This window comes from Monodon monoceros, unplaced genomic scaffold (assembly GCF_005190385.1).
Source record: "Monodon monoceros isolate NGI ecotype Baffin Bay Population unplaced genomic scaffold, NGI_Narwhal_1 Super_Scaffold_1, whole genome shotgun sequence".
Taxonomy (NCBI): Eukaryota; Metazoa; Chordata; class Mammalia; order Artiodactyla; family Monodontidae; genus Monodon; species Monodon monoceros.
The window spans coordinates 86282518-86298170 of NW_021703765.1; the positions used below are offsets into that span (position 1 = coordinate 86282518).

General features: G+C 52.6%; 1 protein-coding gene across 8 annotated transcripts in view; it reads left to right on the forward strand.

Annotated features, from left to right (window-relative positions):
* Positions 1–15385, forward strand: part of EP400 (E1A binding protein p400) — a 113423-nt gene extending 98038 nt beyond the window's left edge. For 6 of the 8 annotated variants that reach the window (XM_029226909.1, XM_029226902.1, XM_029226913.1 and 3 more), the window contains 6 exons: positions 924–1142; positions 3098–3293; positions 3654–3778; positions 5304–5450; positions 10516–10593; positions 11377–15385. In XM_029226909.1, the coding sequence (XP_029082742.1) occupies positions 924–1142; positions 3098–3293; positions 3654–3778; positions 5304–5450; positions 10516–10593; positions 11377–11649 (1038 nt within the window). In that variant the 3' untranslated portion in view covers positions 11650–15385. The remainder of the gene's footprint in view (positions 1–923; positions 1143–3097; positions 3294–3653; positions 3779–5303; positions 5451–10515; positions 10594–11376) is intronic. The other 2 variants (XM_029226929.1, XM_029226934.1) reach the window with 1 other exon arrangement.
* The last annotated feature ends 268 nt before the right edge of the window (positions 15386–15653 follow it).

The window sequence follows — 15653 nt, forward strand, 5'->3', positions numbered from 1 at the left end:
TTCGTCCCGGAGGCACCCGAATGCGCGCCAGGGAAACGAGGCGTTCCGTCCTCCATCACACCAGCCACAGCTCAAGGGCGCAAGGCCACACATGGCTGTGCCCGCCACATTGGACAGCCCAGCTCCAGAACATGTCCGTCACCGCCGAAGCTGGCGACCAGCAGACAGCGCTGAGTTAGGGTCCTCCCGCCCCACGGCCTTTCCTTCCCCCCCCCCCCCCCCCCCCCCCCCCGCCAACGCTCCTCGCGCTCTAAGGCGGCGGGGCCTTCAGTTGCCCCTGCTCCCCTCTTGCAGCTGCTCAGAGCCCCACGCACCGGCTCGCTTGCCTGGTCCTGTTACTCCCCTCCCTTCCCTCTCCTAAACCAGTGGCAAAGTCCTTTTCTTTTTCAGCACCTTGAACGAGATCGGAGGGTCGTGAATAACTCAATATAAATTTCCTTAAAACATTTTTATCCCCTAAAATATTTCCTGAGCTATCTTTATCTTGATATTTTGACTTCTTTTAAAGACATGGGTTTATTTACCAATTAAACTTTCATTTGGAGACAGTTGGAGTACAAAATTTAGAGCTCATGCTTATCTTACGGTACATTGTAAAACTTCAAGAGGGACTACAATTTTAAGACTTAACGAATTTTTGGTGGTACCGCAGATTTGAATCGCCTTGCTTGTAAGCGATAAGAGCCCAGGAATTTTGCTGTGCATTTGCTAATCTGTGAGAATCACTGTTGCTAGTTTTCATCAGTGGTAAAGGGAACATTTAAAAAATGTTGGCAAGGCCTGGAGGATGGTTTGCATACTGCACGTCAGCAACTGTTTACTTCGACGTTGAACGGGTAGTAGAACAGTAACTTAAAACCAAGATATATACGAAATGGAATACAGTTGACGTTGATGAAAAGATTACTTTATCTGGGTTTTAGGAGCACCTGATCAAAATGCAGAAGCAGAAACTGCAGCTGCCCCAGCAGGCGCCCCCAGCACAGGCCCCGCCGGGGCCCCCGCAGCCAACGGCACAAGTGCAGGTGCAGCCCCCGCAGCCCACGCAGCAGCAGAGCCCCCAGCTCACCACGGTCACGGCCCCGAGGCCCGGCGCCCTGCTCACGGGCACCACCGTGGCCAACCTCCAGGTGGCCCGGCTCGTAAGTTCCGGTCGATACGCTTGTTTTTCCAGAGCAGCGTCTTCTTACGTTTTAACTGAACCGTTGTTGCTCGCTCAGGCCCTTGCAGGTATTATGGCGGAGTGACAAGTAAAGGCACGGTCGTTCCCCCAGGAACTTAAGTTCTCCTCGGAGAGGGCGAAACAGCACGTGGGAGACATTTACACAGTCACGCTTTCCAGAATGTCGGTGTCGCAGAGCTTATGGTGGCCTGAGAGGCTGGGGGGGGCGGTGGGAGCGAGCCCGACCACGGAGAGAGAGCAGGCTTTACGTGGGGGGGGGGGGGACGGGAGGGCGAGATGTGGCCCCTGGAAAGTGTCCCGGTGCTGCTGGGGCAGAGGCCAGGCACGAGGCCCGTGTGGTCAGAGCAGAGGGGAGGTGGAGGGGCGAGTGAGGCCCCAGAGCCAGACTCAGGGGTCGCGGTGCTCTGCAGGCCCAGAGAGGCATTGAAGGTTTCTGAAGGAGGGGACGATGGTGTGGTGAAGGGGGTGTCTGGGAATGCCAGCTACATTCGGCACATGTCGAGGGGGTGTCCTGGAGCCCAGATGCTGTCACATCAGGCAGACCAGTGCCCAGCGCGGGCGGCTCCCTTTCTGGCACTGGCGACGGCTAGCATTAGGGATCCTGCTCTGGGTCAGGTGCTGCTGTAGGCTCTCCGCCTGTCACCTGATTGGTGCTGAGGCAGGAGTGGGTGTTGTGATGCTAGCTCCATTTTGCAGGTGCAGAAACCAAGGCATACACCTTCAGGAACTTACCCAGATCTTACAGCTTGTCACCCACAACACAGCTGTGATCTGGGGCTTTGGGGGCCCAGGCTGTGCTTCCCGTGTGCTTCACTCCACTTTTAAGTCTGTAAGAGAGGGGATAGAAGTGGATAAAAACTGTGAAAGCAAGCTTGGTGTTACCTGTGTTCACAAGAAAATGCCAGTTCAAACGAGCCGAGTGGTAATCGCGCACGACGGCCCGCCTCAGGCAGCCCAGGCCTCGGGCGGAGGGCTTGCCAGCAGGAGCCGGCTCCCCCGGAGGGGGTGGCAGTCAGTTGAGCTAGGAAACGTGCCCGTTACTTTACCCAGTGATCCTATTTCTGCTGTATCCTAAAGAAGTGATAGAACCAGTACGAAGTAATAAACGTACAGACTTGCACCAGGAGTATTAGGGGGACCTGAATCTCCGTTACTGAGGAGTTGACTACATAGACTGTACAGCGTGCACACAGTGGGATCGTGCACAGCTTTGGAAAAGGGTTGTTGTAGAAGGAGGAGAGTCAGCTTACAGATACCTAGAATTCATCCCATTTTGCACACTTTCCCGGCAAGCCGCACAGATAAGGACAAGGTCTGGTCGGCTGGGTATCATTTCCACATTCACATGTGGGCACCTTAGGGTTATGGCTGATTTTTACTTCCTCGTATTTTCTTAGGGAGTCTGAGTTTTTGTATGTATAAAAACGGATCTATTTCCATTTTCCTTTTACAAAAATATAACTTAAGGAAAAAAGTGCTTGGTAGCCGAGTGATAAGCAAGTCGCAGGAGGTGGAGACCGAGGGTGGCCCTTGGTGGGAGGCCGAGGTCGTAATTTCGGGCTGATCTTCCGTGGCCGCTGAGGGATAGGAGACGAGCGTAGGAAGTGTGGCAGGAGTGGGGTGCTGTCAGGCTCTGAGATGCAGGAGGCAGAGACGCTCGCTGTGGGACAGGAGCGCATCTGAGCAGCAGTGCGCCTGGGCGTCCGGGGGCCGCCGAGCCCCGCTCCCTGTGTCCGCTGGTGATGGTCAGGGCACATAGGCGGCCCACAGTGAGCTGTTTTCCATTAGCTGACCGCCATGCGGCACCTTTGTGAATGTGTCAGTTTCTCACCACCTGACCGCTGGTGGGGAAATGTCTGCCGACGTGTGGAATGCTGAACGTCTCTGGACTCTCCCATTGTTTTCACTGTCTAGACCCGGGTCCCCACTTCACAGCTGCAGGCTCAAGGGCAGATGCAGGCCCCGGCGCCCCAGCCGGCCCAGGTGGCACTGGCGAAGCCCCCGGTGGTGTCGGTGCCCGCAGCCGTGGTCTCCTCGCCGGGCGTCACGACGCTGCCCATGAACGTTGCTGGAATCAGTGTGGCCATCGGGCAGCCGCAGAAAGCCGCAGGTGCCTGTCTCATGCCACCCCTCGCCCCCCGCCACTCCACGTACAGCCTTGAGTGGGGCTGACAAGCCTTTTCTAGTTAGTAGCTGTGGCCCGCAGCCATCTCGGGTGTGTCACGGTGTATTTTAGCAGAAGTGTCCCTCGATTTAACCGTTCACTTTCTTAACTTACCCACCCTTTGTCCAAATGTCGTTGTGAACCTAGAAACATTGTAAGTAGATGTAAGGGGGGCTTTATTTCGCTCAGCATCATTTCAGCGTGTAGTTTTCTGTGCAGAAATCACTGAAGCTGAACTCACTGTGAGCCCTGAGACCTTGTCCCTACTTGGCGCTTGTGATTCAATGACCGGACCTGTGTTCTCAGGGCAGACTGTCGTGGCCCAGCCTGTGCACGTCCAGCAGCTGCTCAAGCTGAAGCAGCAGGCCGTCCAGCAGCAGAAGGCCATCCAGCCGCAAGCCGCCCCAGGCCCGGCCGCCGTCCAGCAGAAGGTACCGGGCTCCCGGTTGACCCCTCTTCACGTGAGCCGGGCCCCGCTGCCAAGCGTGGGATGCACGGAGATGGATAGGGTCCCGAACCGGCCCTGCGTGGCTGCCTGGCCTCCACGCACCGGAGACCCCATGGTTGTGGCCTTGGGCTGTACGTAGGACGGCCTTGGGGCTGGCCCTGGAGGGAGGGCGTGGTTCATGAGAGGGGGAGCCCCCATGTCCTGCCGGCTCGTGGGGGCAACTGTGAAGGACGCAGGCTGTGGAACTGCATGACTGGGAGGGGCCGGAAGGACTCGGGGGAAGCAGGTGTAGCTCCTGGTGTGCGACCCATCTGGGTGCACAGGAGCCAGCTGAGGACCATCTCTGTGTGTGTGTGTGTGTGTGTGTGTGTGTATGCGTGTGTACGTGTGTGTGCATGTGTGTGTGTATGTGTGTACACACGTGCCATCAGCGGATGGACGGAGGGAGGGGAGAGAGGGGAAGGGGTACTGTGAAAGGAGTGCTGTCAGCGACCTTCTGACTCAGAAGGCTGGGAGGCAGCTCTGAGCTGATTGAGGCCCCAGAGGCGAGTCCTCCTCAGAGGCGGGGGTTCGGGGCTGCGCTGGCAAGCAGGAGCGGAGTGCAAGGCGCTCTGCTCCCCAGGGCTTCTGCCTCGTCTGCTCCTGGTGGCGCAAAGCCCGATGCACAGATGATGGCGTCTGGGCTATTGACCTTCGTGTCGTATCTGTGCTGTTTTCTGAACCGGAGCGAGCCAGCGCCCTGTCCCCATGTGCTGAGGGCTCTGCAGGCGGCTGGTGCCCCTTTCCAGAAACTGACAGACGCGCAGAGACGTGAAGTGACTTCTCGGGTGGGGCGTGCCGGGCTGGGAGGCACTGTGACAGGACGGAGACCGGGCTGGGTCATCGCGGGGGCTTAGCCAGCGTCTGAAAGAGAGAAGGAGAAGGGCTTTAGCCAAAGTGCCAGTCGGTATGTCCACGTAACTTGAAAGAAGACTTCTGAGACGTTGAAACTGTCCATAGCTGTGGCTTTGTAAACCTAATATATGGGCCACATACACGCATGGCTTTCTGAATAGTATTTAAACACTCCTGGCAGGGAAAACGGAAAATTAGACTAAATGTGTAAAGATTGTGCGTACAGGTTTGTTTCTGTTTGTGCTACACAGTTTTGAGTATGGGCCAAATTCTTAAAGTTAGATTTGGGAAACGGTGTGTGTTTTCTGTATTGTCAAGTTCGCTCACTTACATGATGAGCAGACGTGGCACCAGGTGCCTCAGAGGATGGGAGATGAAGCCCAGCCTGGGCCATGAGGGGACCTCCCAGCAGGGGAGGAGATGACCCAGGACCGGGCCCCCCGGGGGGGGCAGCAGCAAGAACACAGGGCAGCGGGCAGGCAGGGCCAGGAGCCGGGGTGGTCACACTGCGGGCGTCTGGGGGCAGTCGGGGCGCACGGAGGAGGCCCGGTGGCTCTGAGGAGGGGACCCAGAGCCTTGCCCGCTCTAACCCTGGGCGGCCTCTCTTTCCTCAGATCACAGCACAGCAGATTGCCGCTCAGGGCCAACCACAGAAGGTCACCTACGCCACCCAGCCAGCCCTTAAAACCCAGTTTCTCACCACGCCCATCTCCCAGGCCCAGAAACTGGCTGGGACCCAGCAGGTGCAGACCCAGATCCAGGTGAGCAGTGGGGAGCCCGAGGGCTGGGAGCAGACGCGGCGGGCGCTCCGAGGTAGAGCAGGGGGGCGCCGCCAACCAGCGCCCCATGGAGAGCGTCGTGGGGCCCTGCGGCGTGGCCTGGGGACTGTGCTCAGGTCCTGCTGCGGTGGCAGCCTTTACGCTGGTGAGGCTCCTGCAGGGGTCGTGGTCGTCCCTCCGCTGCCGCCGGCTGCCTGGCACTGGCCAGCCCAGCATTGCGCGTCTCCTGGGTCCCGGCACACGGGTGACGCCCGGGACGGGGTGCGGGGCTGTGGGCACGCCCACCCACCGAGCTCCTGTGGTCCCTCAGCCTCGGCCCGTGCCGGCCTGCTGTCTGCCTTCCTCTGGCAGCGGTGCAAATCTGCTGACCGTCGGGGCCCCTCCCTTGGGACGAGCCTGTTCGGGGGCTTCCCGGTGGGGCTGTACGTCCCGGGTGTCTGCTTTTGGGTCTGTGTGTCACACTTCTCCCAGCTTGTGCCTTATCTGCTCACTCACTTTACGAATGGAGCTTCTGAATTTGAGTGTATTGGAATTTATCAATCTTTTTGTGTCTGAATAGTGCCTTCTGCGCTTTGCTTAAGAAATCCTTCCCAGAGGTCATGGTGCTGTTTCCTAGATCATCTTCTAAAAACTTGATAATTTTTTTGTTCACATTTATGTCTTTAACCTTCCTGGAATTGGTTTTTGGAAATGATCCAAAAATAGGGGTTCAGTTTAATTTTTCCACGTGAACACAATGCCCTGTTACTTTCACACTACTCATTCAGGAGTCCCTTCGCTCCTCCGACCCACCGTGTGACCAGGCACGCGTGACGTGCGGTTCCTCGGGGGCTTCTCTTGAGCACCGTGGTCTCGGTCCCTGTGAGCCCACACTGCCCTGTCTTCGCCACTCTGCTGCACGATGATTCTCGGCATCCACCTCCTGCTGTCGGGAGCATCCTGCTTTCCCGCTCTCTGCACTTCCGTATCGATTTTGAGTCAGCTTATTTAGTATACGCACCGTGGTCAAAACTGATGGCGTTTTTGTTAGAACTGCATTGACTCTGTAGATCAGTTTGGGGGAGAGTGGGCATCTCTATAGCCTTGACTTCAGATTCACCAACATGATACCTCATTTGCTGTTTAAATCTCTTCTTTAATGCCCTTTAAGTAAGTTTTCTGATTTTTTTCCATAAAGATCTTATTGCATGTATTAGATTTATTCCTAAGTAACGGGCGTTTTCTGATACTCTGCTCTAAGTTCCCTCTTTTCGTCTGTGTCTGTAGGACGCTGTATGTTGACTTTTGAATCCCACAGCCTCAATCTGTTCTAGTTGGTTTGCGTTTCCCTTGTGTCGATCACATCACCTGTGAGTCCTGGCGGCTGGCATCTTCCCCTTTGTCCTTCTGTTTCTTATTCCCGCCTTGTCGTGCTGGCGATGCCTGCAAGGCAGTGTGACAGGTGCAGACAGGAAGCTCGGCCACATGGCTCTCCTCACGGTCGTTCTGCGGGTTGGGTTTTTAAAATCACTCTTCAGCACAGTAAGAAAAGTCTCTTCTTTATCTAGATTGCTACAACTTTTTGTTCCTTTGGTTGTGGTGTTTTGTCTTTTTACAAATCCTCTGTCTGCACCCCTCCCCTCGTGGTCCCTCCAGTCTCGAGGCTTTGAGCCCATGTCTGTGCCCATGAGTCCAGATTCGCATCTGCGGCCAGCTCTCATCTCGCCCAGGGTTTTAATCCTGGCTGCCTTTGGACGGCCCCCTGGAGGTGTGTGCCTCTGGTACCTTAGCCCCTCCTCCTCCAGCTCTGGGACAGCAGTTCTGTCTTCCCTGACCTTCAGCCTTTCCTGGGCCAAACCCTCCGCTTCTCTTCACGCTCCAGACCCGGCCCAGCACGGATCCTGCAGTGAAGTGCGCTGAGATGTGCTTTGTGGCGGCGTGGGGTCCCTTTGTCACCTCTAGGTCAGGTTTATCCGGGGTGTTGTGCCTACTAGTTGGCTTCTTCTGTCAGTTATGAGAGGGGTGAGTTAAAATCTCCCCTTCTGGGGCTCCCCCGGCGCTCCAGTGGTTGGGACTCCGCGCTGCCACTGCAGGGGGCGCGGCTTCCATCCCTGGTCGGGGAACTGAGGATGCCACGTGCCGCCTGGCACAGCCCAAAAAATGGAGGAAAAACCCCCCTCCCATTCTGGTTATGGGTTTATCTGTTTTTCCTTATATTCCTTTCTACTTTTGCTTTTTATATTAGGTGCTCTATTGTTGGCTGCACATAAATTAAAATTTTAACTTTTACTATTTTGAAGTACTGTTTCGGTGTGGCAGCCTGTTGTGCCTCATACCGAGAACTCTACCCGTGTGTCACAGAGACAGTCGCTGGACGCCGCCTCGCTGGCACTGTCCCGCGTCTCAGTTTGGGTCCTTCACCTGTGACACATTCACTCCTTTTATGGTGAGGCCTGGGAGGAACGGCTTTTAGCTTCCATTTTGTTTGCGTTTTCAACTTGTTCTGTTTTCTCTTTCCAGCCTTACCTGCCTTCTCTTATTCCATTTATGTTATTTATTTTTTGTCATTCTGCGTTTTTTTCCTCCTCTGACTCGTTTGAAAATTACATGTTTTTTTTTCTGTTCTCTAAGTGGTTATCCTAAAATCTCCATGTGCAGATTTACCTTGTCAGAGTATAGCACAAACCACCGTCTCTGCTCTGCTCTTGAGCACGGGTCTGTCAACACCGTTGCTCCCTGGCCCTCTCAACTCACGTGCCGCTGCAGTCACGCGGTTCCCTTCTGTCCTGTTTCATTTTCACTTTTCATGTGAAGTTACTTTTCTTCTGCGTGAAGAACAGCCTGTGGAGTTTCCCGTAGTGTTTGAAGATGCCTGTATTTCACTCTTGTTCCCGAAGGATGCTTCTGCGTTGTATGGAATTCTAGATGGACATTTATTTTCTCGGCACATTAACAGTACTCCCTGGCTCCTGGTCTTTTGTTGTTGAGGAGAAGTCAGATGTCTGTCCAGCGGGTCGCTGCTTCGATGGGAACCTGTCTTTTTTCCCTCTGTTTCCTTTTGGGATCTTTTCTTTGTCTTTGGCGTTTTATAAACGCTGTGACGATCTAGCCTGGAATTTGCTGATCGTCTGGAATCTGGGCATTGATCTCTCTTGCCAGTTTAGGAAATGACCAGCCGCCGTTTCTTTAGATGCCGCCTCTGCCCCATTTCCTGCCCTCCGTGTCTCTTCAGTCTCTGTGCTTTCCTTCCATTGTGTCTCTGTGCTGCATTCTGAGTAATGTCCTCTAACCTGCCTCCCCTTTCACTGAGCTTTCCTTTCATTAGGTCTAACCTGCTGTTAAGCTTGTCCATTGAATTCTAATTTTGGTGATTATAAGTATTTTATTCTTCGAAGTTCTGTTTTTGTCTCAAGTCTGCTTGGTCTTTGTAGTTTCTCGTTCCCATACGTGTTTTCAGGCTGCACAGGACGGCACACTGTTTTGTGCGTGTCTGATAATTCCTCTATTTGAAGTCCGTGTGCGTCTGATTTTACTTGTTTCTGCTGTTCTTGCTTCAGGAACTGTGGGGTTTTTGTCATTATAGGAGTTGTCTTCTTGTGAGCCAGTTTCCCTTGAAGTTCTGTTTGTTGGAAGGCTTTGAGGTCTGGGTTGAAGGTGGGTTCTTCCTTGTGCTGGGCTCCCATGGGTGCCGTCAGGACCACATCAGCTGTGGCTTGAGGGTTTGGTCTGCCAGCCTGTGTCTCCCCCTCCCCTGCCTAGCACCGAGGCCTAAGGCAGGCAGCTTCCTCACAGACCCTTTGAATGCCAGGATTGCCGCTGTGGGGGGCATCGGGCAGCCCTCTTGTTATCTCCTCCTGAGAGTGGGTTTGGACTTGGTCTCTTTGCTGCACCCGGGAGGCCATGAAAACCCAGTGCAAGGCTTCCCCTGCAGCACGTGGTCTCGGGCACGAGCTGCCGTAGCGCCTTCTCATGGCTCGGGGTCCCCCATTTGCTTAAGTTTTGGCACTGGGAGCTCTGGACTTCCTGCAAGTTTATCGATGCGTTTTAAGACGTCACCTTGGTGTTACGCGTGGCATCTCAGCATTTTCGTGGCTGCCGATCTGAGCTGTGGCCCGTGCGCTGCGGTAGCTGACCAGACGTCTCTCCCATCAGAGGAAGCGCACAGGCTCACTCAGGGGTTCCTTTGATGTCAGTGAGTGCGGTTCAGTTTTTGATTCAAGTTACAGTAAACTAGTAAATGCCTTCTGATTCATTTTAATTTCCGCGAGAACTCATATTTACTTGGGAGCTTGTCATTTGCAAGTACATCATATAATTTCACATTTCCTCCAGGATTATCTTGGGCAAGACTTATTTTCATCCCTGTTCCGCCAGTTAGAGACCTGAGGGGGCTTTCCATGGCCCCGAGCAGCTACCCACTTGGGAGCCCCTTCTGCTTCTGTGAAGCGGTGTCCCTGAAGCCCTGAGTAGACACAAGTGGCCTGAATTGTCTTATTACAGCAGGACAGCAGGATAGGCAGGTTTACAAAAAGTGACCATTGGGTGGAAGGTTTTGTTTTGTAAGGAGGAAGATCTCAATCATGATGAAGAAGAATGTAGAAAAATGGTGAAGTAACCACTTTAGAGTTTGGGCGTAGATGTCTCTGGACTAGGGCTGAACCTGGGTGTTGGTCCGGGTCCCCTGACAATGGGGGCATACGTGGAGTGGCGCCCAGGCACTTTGTCTTCCATGTAACTCTCTCATATAGACTTGTAGCGATTTTTATAAAAGAAAAATGTGACTGTCTGAAATATGAGACCGATAATAAGCTACAAATTACATGTGATTACCGATTAGGAAGGCAGTCGTTACTCAGTGCAAAGGTGAAATAACTGGTTCTCTCGGGGTTCCAGGTGAGCCCACTTTTGAGACCTGCTATTTTGTGTCGTCTGACCACCGTCTTTTTTTTTTGTTTTTTGTGGGTTTTTTTTTTTTTGCATTAAGAACTGAGAAGGAGAGAGGGCAAGAAATCTCTTTTGCGCACACGTTCATTTGGCGTCTCCATTTGGCTTTTTTGTTTTGTCCAAGGTTGCGAAACTCCCTCAAGTCGTCCAGCAGCAGACACCCGTGGCCAGCATCCAGCAGGTTGCCTCTGCTTCCCAACAGGTAGGACCTGGAGACCCACGGCTGTCGGGGGTTCCCACGAAGAGAGTTCTTGCTTTTCATCCGAGGAAATAGAATTTTAATTCCTAGAGAACCGCTTGTGATTTTCATAATACAGAAGAGAAAATTAACTTTGGAGAAAACACTTGATATCCTGAGACTAGCAGGAAAAAAAACCTGAACAAATGTGTTTGGACTCAGTGTCACATGTGCTGAGGGGGCTCATTTCTGGGCTCCTTCGTTCAGCCAGTAAACCTTAGGTGCATCCTGCCAGCTGAAGCCACCACACCTTCCTTTTAGGGAAACAAAGAAAGAAAACAGAATCCGTTCGTATCGACCTTGGGTCTTAGAGTAGAAATACTACTGGGGACAGCCAGGACTTACCTTCCCAACAGAGCCTAGCTTTCGGTTCTTACCGGTGTTTTACTGCTAAAAATGTGGCCGTATAAAAGCAGTGCTTTAAAATAATTGTAGTTGGTTCAGAATCACACTGGCATGTAGGTGTCAAGAAACCAGATAGTATTAGGAGCCGGACACCAGCAGCACCAGTCCCCGGCCATCCTTTCCCCAGAGGCGTCCGCTTGCAGCCTAAAAGCAGCAGTAGTTTCATTTTCTATTTTTGTGTGGTTAGAAACCAGAGGTCCTATTTTGATAGGTCAGGTGGTTTTTACATTTCACGGAAGCATTCGCGCTAGTTACGTTTCTAACCCCCACCCCCAAGGACGTCTAATTTTTCATGTCACCTGATCTGCGTTTTCTAGGAGATGTGTTTCTGTTTTGGTTCAGGCTTCCCCACAGACTGTGACCCTCACCCAGGCGACAGCAGCCGGGCAGCAGGTCCAGGTGATCCCCGCAGTGACAGCGACAGCACAGGTGGTCCAGCAGAAGCTCATGCAGCAGCAAGTCGTGACCACGGCGGCGGCCCAGCTGCAGACCCCTGGTGTTCCCAACCCAGCCCAGGTGCCGGCCAGCTCCGACAGCCCGAACCAGCAGCCCAAGCTCCAGATGAGAGTCCCCGCCGTCAGGTTAAAGACGCCCACCAAGCCTCCGTGCCCCTAGTCGGGAGCGCGGCGCGGCCCCAGGCGGGCCGCCCGTGCCTGCCACCGCCCCTCCCAGATGGGGTGGACTTATTTACTGAGCCCCAGGACAGTGCCCTGCAGGGCGTCCAGCGCCTGGAGCGGCGACCCTCAGCGAGCGCCCCCGTCACGTGTTATGTGGCTGACTGAAAAAGCGGCAGTGGCAGTGTTTCCTCGATGCTTTACCTTTTAGTTTCTCCTCCAGGGCAGTACTGCTGGGTCTTGAGAGCCATTTAGAATTTCTCTGTTAGTGTACAGTGTTTTTTGCACATCACAAGTAGCCATTTGGAAGGTGCAGTGAGTCATAAAATAGACCTTGTGGAGCTAAAATGTGGTCTGACAGCATCTGTCTCTGCCTGGTTCTTTATTCCTAACTGAAAGCACGTTATGGTCCTTCGAGAGGAGAAAGACTGTCTGATATCAAAGGTAGGTCATCTCAGATCAGGGAAAACCAACGTGGTTTCTCCCCTCCCTCCTAAAATGTGACTTGTTTGGACTCTTAAAGGAGACATTTAGTACTGACATGCATTGAAGCACATTCATGACGCGTTCCCAGCTTGTGTTGAAGGGGAATGATCTGTGACTGCATTTTCATTGCAAAGAGCATCGCGCGCGGCTTCCCTCAGAGTGACCGGTTTCCACGTCAACGGAACCCTTGGGGCTGCTCCCCACCCCAGCACATCCACGATATTTTCCCAGGTTTCGGATAAACCTGTAATTGGACTTAGGCTACTGAAGCAGCGCCAGCAAACCTTGTGAGGCTCCTGTCTGGGGATGGTTCGGGGCCCAGAGTGCTGTGCAAGTGTTGTCACGTTGCAGATAGCACTGCTGAGTGCTCGGTGAGGTGAGACCCTTGCTAAGGGGGCGGCCTGCCATCGCCCCTTTGCTTTCGTGCCCAGCCCAGGCGTGACGTGCAGAGGTGAGAAGCCTCCTTGTGCAGGTGCTGTGTGTATGCACCTACAAGTATTACCCACAGAAATGGGTGTGGTAAGCTCTTCATACTAGACTGCCATGTCTCGTATGTGAGCATGTCGCCCACTTGGGGTTCTGCGTAAAGCAGGGAGCCATCCAGGCTCTTTGGGGTGGGGGGCCCGTGGTTGAGGGGCAAAGAGGAGGCCCTGGATTTGCTGTTTTTATTTTTTTTTTACTGTGGCAACTGCAAAGGGCTTGATTGGCTGGCGATGTCTGCTTACCTGGAAGTGTCCACCCAAGCAAAAGGCGCGTGTCTGATGACACCCTCTCTGCTCCGTCTCTGTGCGTCTTTTACAGTTCTGGTCCGGGAAATCAGGTTGTGTTAGGTGTGTGTGTACTTAGGAACAGTTCCGGCATACTGAGAGATTTTAAATTTTTAATCAGTCTGTTTCCTCCCCCTTTATAATCACTTTATATGACACAAAGGAAAGTGTCCTGTCCCGAATTTGTTTGTTTCCCATCAATATATGTGGACACTAATACGGCGATTGATACCTTAGTGAAGCCAACCGGGCAGCTCATTTTTGAGTTCTTGGTGAGAAATTTGGAAAAAAGTGAAGACCAGTTGTTCAAAGTGGACAGGATTTAACGTTCTAGTTACTTGAACACGATAATTTGCCTTCTGACTTTTTCATTGTGGGTTCAGCATGTGCTGTAATGAGGGAGTGCGGCTGCACGAGGCTTTCTGTGCTTCGTATCTGGGTACTGAGGAGAGTTCCTACTTTTTTTTTTTAAATCCTCAAATGTGCAGAACTAAAAAGGAATTCTCCTTTTCAGCTTATTTTAACTTGTGAAGCCTGTTGGTTTTGTTCTTACCCTTCTTGGGGTGTGGACGGTCTCTGTAGATGATGGTGAAGTGTTGAGTGTTTAGAATATCCTAGACATAGCTGCCTGAGTAGAAGTCCTCTATTAATCTAGAACACTAGAAGAGAATTTAGAAAAATCTCTCAAAAGCTTTCTAAGAGAACAGAACTAGGGTCTGAATATTTGCAGTGTGGGACTCCTGCCCTGTCTTACTATGTGAGTGAAAGAAGTGTGTTTTCTTCAGCGATTCCCTGTTGCAAAATATGGGACAGAAAATAGCGTTACTGGCTGGTATCAGTCGATTTAGTAACATCTGGATGTCAGCACTCACCTCCTAGTCTTCCACAGTCATTTAGGTAAAGGGTCCGGTGTATTGTTTTCTTCGCTTTCTGTTTTAAAGGTTAAACTTTCCATATTTAAGAATAAGTGTGAGTTTAGGACGATGTTTTCCAGGCTTCCTCAGATTGTTACTGTTGTCAGAATCCCACATTACCTTGTAGAACAGGGTTCCCACCCAATGCATGGTAAGGATTGAGAGAAATCTTCAGAACATAAAATATAAAGACAGCAGGCAAAAACACCGTCAAACTGGAATTGGCCACCATGGAAAAAGCAGTCACCCAGGTTTTCTTTAATTCAGAGTACATTTGTTCCAGGGAGGCTGGGTGGTGGTTGGAGGATCCCGGGGCGGGGGAAGTAGGAGGCTGGAGTGAGCCTCCTGAGGCAGAGGCTTTCCCTTTTGCCACCTTCAGGACTTTTTGTTAACTGTTGTAACCAGATAGCTGTTGTGTTTTAAAATATAAAGGAAGAAGACCGAAATTGTAAATACTTTGTAAACAATCATTTGTACTTGAATAGTAGGGTTTTAAAGGGCACTGATATCCCATACCAAACAAAAGGTATAATAAATTGACCTTTTTATATGCTTTTTTGTTTTGTCTTTCATAGAAAGCTACTGTTCAGGTTAAAATAGATACCAGTCGTATTCATTTCATTTGTGTGAAGAGAAAACAAGACACAGGGAAACCAAGTTAGTGTTGCGAACGGAGGTTTTCTTCTCCTCGCTCCTCCCCCAGACGGTAGCCAGAACTAGAAGGGATGGAGTTTCTCAGTGAAATCACCATTTCTCTCCGCAGAGACCATGTCCACCTGGCCACTGTGTTCCAAAGCCACACGAGGAGGAAGGACCCGGTGCGTTTATTCTTCTTCGTAATGTTCTTGTTCTCCAGTGCTACCTTGTACTAGACAGCAGCACTTGCTCAGCTGCTCTGTGCTTCTGTCCCTGTGCAGTGAGTATTTACTGAAGCATAATACATGCCAACTTTATCACTAATGGTGGAAGTTTTTTAAAAAAGGCAACACTTGGCTCTTCGATGGGTAAATTATTGGTTTATTCAGCGGATGCTATACTGAGTGCATACTGTGTGTCTAGGCCCTGGAGCTATAGCTACGAGCAAAGTAGAAAAGGAGGTTACGTTCCAGTAGTCCAGACAGATGAAAAACTGATTCAGAATGGTGTAAGCACCATGAAGAAACGGGGACAAGGCCACGGCCGGCGATCTGGACTTCATGCTAAGCAGAAGCCTGGAAGACAGCTTGACTTACAAGTTTGAAAGCTCACTGTGTCTGCAGGGCAGGTGGTGGTTGAAGGTAGCCAGAGTGAAACCAGGGACAGACCCGCTGGACCATCTCCCTGGTCACAAACAAGGGAAAAAACCATCCTTGTGGGTCTTCAGATCCCAGCTAAACAGCCTTAGGAGGCATTTTCTGACTGCCGCCCCCTAACTTAAAATGGGCACTCAACCTCCACCTCCTTTTTTCAGCCGCTCGGCCCTACTTCCTCTAACCGGGCATCCATTTGCCGATGTGTGCCCCCTTCTCCCTAGACCGCAGGTCCTGCCAGGGCAAGGACAGGACGTGCTTGGTCAACGCAACAGGCAGTTAAGTGTGCGATGAGGCGGTGGGTGGGCAGGGGAGGAGCGGACGGACGGGTGGACGGAAGGCTGCAGGCGAACGGTAGGAACGAACAGAGGCTGGCGCGCACGTGACCGCGGGCGAAGAAAGCCGCGGGAGTACGCAGGCGCGGGCCGGGGGCCTCGCGTGCAGTTCCCGCCTCAGCTGCCGCTGCTTCCGGTCCTCCCGCCCTCGCCCCGCCTGCCCGCGCCGGTCGGCCGGCGCCGCGCCTGCGCACTGGGTCCAAGCCGGCCGCCG